Below are 9665 nucleotides of genomic sequence, written 5' to 3' on the forward strand. Positions count from 1 at the left end.
TTTCCCTCTCCCTCTGCCCCTCCCCACCGGCTTGTGCTCTCTCTAATAAGTAAATATAATCTTTAAAAAACAAAACAAAACAGTATCAGATGTGGAAGAGATCTAAGAGGCCATCTAGAACAATCCCTACATGTTATGGAATGGGAAACTGAGGCACCTGCAGATTTGTCTAAGGATACAGAGCTACACATGCGAATACCAGCACTAGAAAACAAACAGCCTGATTCCCATGTTTCAGGTTAGCTTTGGATCATATACATAAACACTTCTAGAACACACTGGAGCCCTGCCAAAACCAAAGTCCCTGGCACACTGTTGCCAACCATAGCTTGGAGCTTCATTTTAGTATTTTGATTACCGAGTCATAAGAGTTACTTTTTAAAAATATTCTTATCATTATGAGCTGATTGGTCACATTTATTTATTTGTTGTAAAATCTTCGGTTAGGAATCAAATCCCCAATCATAAAATTCCTCAGGGAAATTTATTGTATTTTATGTGGTTTCTAGAAACGCGTTTAAGAAAAAAAAAAAGAAGGGGAACATGACCTATAGTTAATAAATATCCAATAAATAATACAAATTGTAAGGTGTGCTGCAGGGGCTCCGGTAGAGAAGCCAATGGCGTTCTCCGGCACCTCCACGGCTGAGGCACGAATTAGCAGAAATGGAGACGTGCCCGTGTGAAGATGAGCAGATGAGGCCAAACTGGGGTGGACCGGGAAAGGTGAGCTAAGAATTTAGCTGCGGGAAACTGACAGAGTGTTCTTCAGCTCCTTTAGCAGAACTGAATCTAAAGATATTGGTAAGAGAACGGGCGTAGGCAAAGCCAAGAGTGTTTTCACTGTTCTGTGGGAACACCGGTGCCAGGTAGCCATTGTGGGGGGGGGTAAGTATGGTTTGTGCTCAGCTGGACACATTCTGCCAACTTGTCCAGCCTCCTGAGAGGTGGCCCTGCCTAGGCTATGGTCTGTGCTATCTCTAGAGCAAGGTAAATCCAGGCTGACGCAGCCCCAGGGTTTCAGGGAGGATGGGTGCCCAGATCAGAGAGACGACGGGAGGTAAGAGAACACATCATTTCCACTAGGCTCCAAAAGGAAGGATCGGTGTCAGGAAGAGTATAAAAATGAGAGCATCTCAGAAGCTCGGGCACATCTACAACAGTCCTATTGTACCAGAGGTAAAAGAGGGCCGAGGGTGCCTGGGTGGCTCAGTTGGTTAAGCGACTGCCTTCGGCTCAGGTCATGATCCTGGAGTCCCTGGATCGAGTCCCGCATCAGGCTCCCTGCTTGACAGGGAGTCTGCTTCTCCCTTGACCCTCCCCCCTCTCATGTGTGCGCACTCTCTCTCTTTCTCTCAAATAAATAAAATCTTAAAAAAAAAAAAATAAAAGAGGGCCGAGGTTTCTGCATAAAAAATCTAAACAGGGCTCTGATTCCTCAAAGCCCCCTCAGGGATCTCAGTGGTGGACAAGTGGGGAAAACCAGCCCACAGCAGGTACCCCAGTAAGCGGACATCTCCTGGACCTAGATTTGCAGCGCAGGCTCTGGCAAGAGGCAGCCCCTCCGATCACCTCAAAACCAGCCCAGCCTGCCCCAGTACCCAGGTTCTAAATGGCCTGGGCCAAGCCCTGAGACGAGGAAGGCCCTGAAGTCATTCTTGCCCGAGGCAGAGGGACCCGTGTGTGCTGTCGTCTGCATCGGGTGATGATTCAACTCACCACATCCTTCCTGTCCAGCACTTCCAGGATATTGCTCAGAAGCTGCGAGCTGGCCTCATGGTCTGGCTTGCTGGAGTTGTCATCTAACTGGCCGCTGAGCTGGTCAATCAGCAGCGGCAGCAGCACCTCTCTGCACTCTGGGGGAGAAAGTGCACCCAGCTCACCAGCTGCAGCAGCCTCCCCTGAGGTGCCCCACTTCTGCCTGCAACTCTCCCTTGCCCGATACCACAGCTGACCTCTGAGCCCCACCCAGCAGAGGCACAGCATCCTAGGCATGGAACTGCAGCCCTGTGACTTGACTTTAAAAGCTAAGAAAAGTACACCGATCACAGGCACATAAACAAAAAGGTTTAGCGTATTCAACAATGTCTTTAGCTTTTTTTAAAAAAAATGCCAACTTGACAGCTGAAGGCTAAGTCCTACGAAAGGAATAAATTAAGCAGGTCACATTTTTTTTAAAAAATTGGAAAGTTTCCACCTGATGGAGAGAATTTACTCTAAAATTTGTATAAATACTAAGTGAGATTTCCTAGGACATTTCAATGTGTTTCAAGGACATTCTGATCATGTTTTTGCAGGCAAATGGGCTTCACAACATAAGGGGTTATCTTTCTATGATGTCTTCCTTCTGGGATCCTTGCTATTAGAAGACATTATTATGATGAGGCCAGATGTTCTGGACGCTAACGGAAATGACTGTTAACAGTGAGAATACTTCCTCTAATTGGAACACATAGTGCGTGCTTGCTCTGGTGCTCAAACACCCCATTTTTATCATCTCATGTATCCTTTCTGCATGCTTCGAAGCAGAGATATCATAGCATATTAAGATGTCTAGTAATATTATGTTTTCTACTTGAGAGCATTCACTAGCTTTATGCACATCCCCAACTGTGCCCTTGTAACAGATGGAATTTCTAAGCAAAAATTCATAGGGTCAGAAAGTATCAGAGCCAAAAGAGGCTACTGATGTGATCTAGTTCAAATCCTTCCCTCCATGGAAATGGAGGCTAAGACTTACAAAAGGTTCCTCGTGTGTCCAAAGTTACATAACCAGCCAGGTGCAAGGCCAGGAGGCCTGCCACCAACAACCCACTCACCTTTCCCTATTTCTGAAGAGTCTTATTGGTCCTCAGACCCTCCAGGCAATACATGCAACATGGGGTCACCCTTTGGGAGCCCGTGACCTAGTGGTAGCTCCAAAAGAAATTCCCAGAGCAGCCCCTCTCTAGCCAGTCTTGGGTTTATTGGAGAAAGACCAGATATTGGACCTCTTCTCCATATCAGCTTTGGGACAGGAGCACAATGATTTAGACTTGGTGGCTGTATGCTTGCCTCTAGTTACAAAATGAAGAGCATCTCACCCACGTACGATTTTTCTCTCCTCCATGCCTTCTGGCTCCCCCACGAAGCCCTCCCTGACCAAAACCTGTGACTTCCAGCGTTTGCCAATTTCTGTGGTGTAAATATGACCACTGTGACCCATTTTCAGCTCCTCATGTGACATGACCGAGCATGGAAATTAAGAAGAGACACACACAATCCGCCCCCGAGCCAGGACGGGGTGGGGGGCCAGCACACCCCTACGCGGCTGCCCCATAGCTTTTCAGGTTATGCAACGAGTACAGGTCGAAGAAGACACATTTGTTGAAGAGAACCATCTTTCCTGCTTGCCTGCTACTTTCTGGGGTGGCCCATTTTGAGGACCAAGTTCTCTTAATTAATGAAAGACTGGACTGTTCTCATTAAAAAAATGCACGGTTTTATTCTCTTAGATCCTTTTGGGAATACTAAACTAACTTTGCACCTTAAAACTGGTTTCTCAGGAGGTTCTTAAGTGCCAACCAACTACTGGCGATGTCATTAGCAGCAAGACTGGAATTTCGGTGCATGGTAGTTTTGGTGGGGACATACCGGACTGCCAGAAAAGATTGCTCTCCACTATCTTGGTCATGCAGTTCAGTTTCTGGCGAACTAACTGGTTGTCAGGGATGCTTTGAATGAACTTGCAGAAGAGCACGCTGCAAGAGAGATCCCAGAGGTTAGTATTTTCCTTCTGTCACACTGAAGGTAACATTCCACGGCTCTCCTCGACTCTGAGATCTGGGCTTGGAGAGTTTTCCCTGGAAATCTCTCCCAATGCCCTGCGAGTCTGCCCCTTGGAGGTAAAGCCGAGACTGGGTTGCACACGCGCTGCAGCGCTCAGCCTCAGAGCCGCCTCTATTTAAACCGCCCAAGCACAGTCACGGCCACCCGGGCTCTGTGGATCTGCCTGAACACTCCTCTTCTGCACAACCCTTTCCTGGCTAACTCCACCCCGGTGTCGCTCACCATCTGACTTTGCATTGCTGGGTGCTTAGGGATAGGGCTGGAAGCGTATTATGTACTTTCTTCTGGAGTTAATTTCACGTCTGCGTGTCTTGATTCCCCAGAGAAAAGTGCAAACCTCTCTCAGGGGCAGGCTTTGTGTCTTCTTTTACATTTTCCACAAAAACTGAGCACCAGAAGGGGTTCAGTTAATACGTGTTAGAGGAATAAGAGAATGTGCGGCAGCCCAGGCCCCAGCCAAGCAGGGGAGCTGCTTCTTTGTTAAAGTCAGTGAACGTGCTCTGCTATTTACCTGAGCTCCACGGGATCAAACACAAGTTTGACGTCGTTAATGATACTAGGAAGGTACTTCAGAGCTGCCCCCTGTAAGAAAAATACCGAAAGGCAAATTCAGTTGCCAAGCAGGACAAATGCAGAATGTATTACTTAATCCCAGGAAGAAAAGGCTTGCATCTACATAGGGAACTGCACATAGATGCTCTCGCAGTAGAGAGGACAGATAAATGTTGGTAACGGTGATTGCCTAAAAGCTTTTTCCTAAGAGGTCAGATGGCACGGCCTTTTCTTTTTCTTCATTATCAACAGGTACTGTTTGTTTGGAATTCATTTTTCTATCTAAGGAGGTAGTTAAGATCTTGACATCTCTGTCACAAGGTGGCCATAAAGAACAAAGAATAAATCATGAAGTTCAGATCTGAATCCTTAGCGATGGCATATTTTACATGAAAAAATTACCAATTATGAACATGATGGTGACTTTGGGCTTCTGGGAAGAATGGGGGAACTCAGAATAAAAACCTGTTGTCTGTAACACTGGGATCAATTGGCTGAATTCACACAGGCCACACAAGCCTTTGGTGGGATGTCTAAAAGCATAGTTTGTCTGTGGCAAACTGCCATTTGAGAATACAAATGGACATAAAAGTTAAAACACAGGTTCTCCTTTTACTTTTTGTAAGTACTAAAATTCACAGGCTTTCCGCGAATGATGATTCACTTGGCTTCTCTCCTACCGTGTCCAGTTCTATGTTGTCACAGAACCTCAAAAACGAGGTACCTAGGCTGATACCATGCTGACCTTGATCTTGACAGCTTCCTCCAGGGGCCTGTCCATTAGCATATTGAAAGCAAGAAATAACTGGCGGATTGAATTATTAAATTCATCTCCATCTTCGCTTTGGCCATAAAATCTTAATAGGAGAAAGAGAAAAGCGGTCAGGTTTTCCATCTTTAACGACTGATTTTTTTTTTTTAAGATTTTATTTATTTATTTAACAGAGAGAGACACAGCGAGAGAGGGAACACAAGCAGGGGCAGTGGAAGTGGGAGAAGTAGGTTCCCCGCCGAGGAGGGAGCCCGATGCGGGGCTTGATCCCAGGACTCTGGGATCACGACCTGAGCCAAAGGCAGACGCTTAATGACTGAGCCACTCAGGCGCCCCAGGTTTTCCATCTTTAAAAAGAAAGTTTTGAAAAGATCTGTCGCCTAAGCAATGCTGCAGGCCCATGCCTCCCTGGTCACCACTTGAGACTGTGCAAAGGGAAGGTCAGAGGGTGCTCCAAGATGGTTTTAGGGAGACGCCCAGTAGGCTGACAAGATATTACCACCTGGACAAGAGCAGGTAGGAATTTTTACATAAAGTCCTACCACAGAGCTCTCCACTTGGTCCACTATGGTCAGCCAGTCGGGAAGGACTCCCTTGAAGCTCTATGAAGCTGTCTGTCCTAGCGGTGTATGGGCACTTCCAGCAGAGGGGGGAACAGCAGGAAGCTGCTCTGCCTGAAGGAGCAGATGAGCCCTGTGCGCATGCCCACCTTCCTCAGCTCATTAGCAGAACGCCCGATATGCAGGGGACTCCCCCAGCTCACTTTCCCAACCCACACTCTTGCCACAGCCTATCCTCCAGCATCCCTCCTGCCCTCCTCCCTCGTTCTCCACTTCTACTCTCTCCGTCTCATCTCTTCAAGCCCTGATCATTTGAGCTAAGGTTTCAGACAATGGGTACAGAAGCTCCTCGAACCAGCAACCTTCTGAACCCAATCCAGTCTGCGAGTCCAGGAAAGCCAATCTTTACACTGAAATGGCCAGCTGGGTGCTGACCTGTTCTATAATCGGGCCTTGCGGCACACAGGTCCACCTCGCCTTCACTGATTCATGCTGGTTTTGATTAAGGCACTCTGCTTGTCTTCAGGATTTGTCCATCTGTTGAAAAGTTGGTTCTTTCTTATAAGTAGAAATCAGAGGTCTTTAGCCCATTTCTCAGAAACATGAAAGTCCCAAATTGTAGTCCAAGTGCATTTACACTGGGTGGCAATATTACCACCAACTGGTCAAGAGTAGGGATCATTTGGAATCAGGATTTTGTACACACACACACACACACACACACACACACACACACGCACACACATATTTAAGTTTGTCTCAATTCACCTACACCTTATAAGGGACTCGTGGAATGCCAACTCCCCTGAGAAAAGTATTCAGTCAGAGGGTTATTGGTCATTCTCAATTCATCCATTTAGCAGAACTAAAAAAGAACTTTACTTGCAACTTAGTCCACAAAGTATCTCAAAATTAACATACACAAAGCAGAATCCCCCTGATTCTCCTGATCCTCTTTAGTATTCCAAGTCTTGGCAAATCAGCACCCAAAACCTGGAAGTTATCAGGATTCTTCCCTTCTTCTCATCCTCCCACGGAATCTAACAGCAAGGCCACCTTGCATTCTGCACCTGTTGGAGACGGAGCCACTGTGTCTCACACTTGAACTGCAACAACCCATTGTGTGCTCACCCAGGGTTTGCTCTTCACCTTTGATGATCCACTTTCCACTTAAGAGATGAGATGATCATTGGAAATGTAAGCCAGATGTTACCGCTTCTCTAACTGAAACCCTTCAATGGCTTCCCAGTCCACTTGGGTAAAATCCAAACTCCTTACTATGGACTGCCAAGTCCTACCTCGTTTGTCATTCGCCTGCCACTCCCCACTCCCCCATTCCCATTCCCCATGCTCCAGCAGCACTGGCTTCTCCCGATTTCTCACACAGGCCCTACAGAACCTCGTGCACACCGGCACTCCTCCTCCCTGAGACCTGCACAGGTGGCCTCCTCCTGTTTGGTCTCAACTCAAATCCCAATTCCCGGAGACGCCTTCTCCCTCCCTGGTCATTATCCCCCCAAGGCCTCCCCAGCTAGCCCTTACCTATTTGAAATAATTTTAAGGTTTCTTTCTTCACTATTCGCCTCCCTGGCTTCAACCCAACCCACAAGCACCATCAGAGCTGGAGCCTTGTTTCGTCTGCTACTAGACCCCCAGGACCCAGACCAATACAGGGCATCCTCGGTGCCAGGCATTTAAATAGAGTGGACTAGGGGCGCCTGGGGTCTCAGTCAGTGAAGTGTCCAACTTCTGATGTTGGCTCAAGTTGTGATCTCAGGGTCCTGGGGTTGAGCCCCGCATTGGAATCCACACTCAGTGGGCTGTCTGCTTCTCTCCCTCTCGCTCTCCCTCTGTCCCTCCCCCCACTCGTGCATGCTCTCTCTCGAAACTCGATCAATCAATCAATCTTTAAGAAAAAGGGCATGGGTGGGGGACACCAATACAAGACTGAGGTGGAGTTCTCAATGCCCTACCATGGGCAATTTACAATTTTAATTCTCCCTAGGTGTCTCCTGAATGGAGGTCAACTCCAGCCAGGAAATGAGCTCAGAAAGGAATTTAAGCTCTGAGGAGGGCAAAGGGGCAATGGAGGGGGTGTGGGGGTCTGGGGGGGGGTGACATTTCATTTGTAGCTCCTGGACAGGGCCAGTAAATTGATGTCTATCTGATCTAAGCAATCAGAGAATGTAGATTTCCAGGCTTGCTTTCTCTGATCAAGCTCTTGTGTAACGAGAAACAATTGGAGGGGTAGAAACAATTGGAGGGGTGGGGATAACCATAAGCAGGTGCTCAGGGACCAAGTTCAACACAGCAACTCCCTTAGTTAATTTCATGGGCTACTTAACCACCCGAATCTTGGCTTTTCCATTGTTCTTCTCCTAAATGATGTTGAAAACGATGGCTCAGATGCACTGCAACATTGTGAAGGGTGACACACTACTGAGTCATCAATGAAAAATATTTTTCAATTTCATAAATTAAGATTTCCGTTCTATGGTTTTATGAGGATTTTTATTCCTGGACATCAGGGTTTACTATACAAATGTTTAGGTTAAGGGAAATGTTCCCTCAGTGGGACACTCCAGGCCCTAAATGAATTTGTGGAAATTTAACATAACTGCAGAACGAGGAGCTAGCTATAAAAGAAGCCTGTCTGAAGAGAGATGGACTAGAGATTCTGTATAAACCCCGCAATGGGTAAACACCACTCGCTTCTGCTAGGCAAGGAGGAATTGTCATTCACCCCGCTGAACTTTTAAGTCATTAAACGTTTTTAAAAACTGTAAAAATGTACAAAATCACTGTGGGAACTCTAAAATGCTGAAAGAATAAAAACTACTTAAAACCCTCTTACCTACAGTTTTATTCCTACTAAAATTTTAGTTCCCAAACCTCTATTTTTGAAATGGGCTCATACAGGACTTATGTCTTACCCTTTAGTTTTATTATTTAAGAACCTATCATGGTTATCTTTGCTCATTAACATACCCTTTCTCATTCATCTTTGTTCACACCTGCTGGGTTATATTCCAGCAGATAAATTTTTAGATGGGGTATTACCAGACAAAGGTGGTGTTTTCTTTTGCTTTTTGTGGGTTTTATTTTGTTTTGTTTTTGCCTTTTATTCATGGTGTCAAATTTCTGCCCTTAAGAAATTTATATTCCTATCAGCATTAAAATGCAGGAACAATTTTTGTCCAATTTCATCAAAGGATAAAGATTTTTAATCTTTATCAAATGTATAGAAAAAGATAGTATGTGTGTAGGGCATATTGATCATATGGAATTTTTTTTAAAATATTTATTTATTTATTTATTTATTTATTTATTTATTTATTTATTTATTTAAAGAGAGTGGGGGCAAGGGCAGACGGAGAGGGAGAAAGAGAATCCCAAGCAGGCTCCCCACTAAGCACAGAGCCCCATGCAGGGCTCAATGCCAGGACCCCAAGATCATGACCTGAGCCAAAATCAAGAGTTTGACACCCAACTGACCGAGCCACCCAGGTGCCCCTGAATATTTTTTAAGGAATTTAATTTACCATTTGGATTTTTCTCTTATAAATTATCTGTTTTTGTTTTCTATTATTTAAGGATGTTTATGATTCTTTGATTGGTAAGAGCCTTCTAATTAAAGGCCTTGATCTATACTATACGTTGCAGACCTTTTTAATGTTAATTGTTTTCCTTTAATTTTATGATTTTTTTACACATACCAAGTTAAAAAGCAATACAAATGCTCAAATCTAGACTTGAAACCCTCTTACTATAGTTTTAGTCCTAATAACATTTTTTAGCATGCTATCTGTCCAGTTTCCAAACCTGCCTTAGCAATACATTTGAACAGTTTGGAAATCCAGCTGTTACTGAAAGGTAGAGATGGCAGCGGGGTTGTGGGCATTCCCAGACAAGTTACTTCCTCATTCTTCGTCTCTGCTTTTTTTTTTTTTTTT

The 9665-nt window shown here is 45.3% G+C and overlaps 1 protein-coding gene across 7 annotated transcripts in view; it reads right to left on the reverse strand.

Moving 5' to 3' along the window:
* DOCK5 (dedicator of cytokinesis 5) overlaps nt 1-9665 on the reverse strand; it is a 200346-nt gene that overhangs the window by 59858 nt on the left and 130823 nt on the right. For all 7 annotated transcript variants that reach the window (XM_025873815.2, XM_025873813.2, XM_073892592.1 and 4 more), the window contains exons 23-26: nt 5126-5237; nt 4340-4410; nt 3634-3740; nt 1720-1856 (exon numbers count right to left, since the gene is read on the reverse strand). In XM_025873815.2, coding sequence (XP_025729600.1) covers nt 1720-1856; nt 3634-3740; nt 4340-4410; nt 5126-5237 — 427 coding nt within the window. The remainder of the gene's footprint in view (nt 1-1719; nt 1857-3633; nt 3741-4339; nt 4411-5125; nt 5238-9665) is intronic.

This window comes from Callorhinus ursinus, unplaced genomic scaffold (assembly GCF_003265705.2).
Source record: "Callorhinus ursinus isolate GAN/ISIS: 27379988/994484 unplaced genomic scaffold, GSC_fseal_2.0 scaffold4, whole genome shotgun sequence".
In the NCBI taxonomy this organism is placed as follows: Eukaryota; Metazoa; Chordata; class Mammalia; order Carnivora; family Otariidae; genus Callorhinus; species Callorhinus ursinus.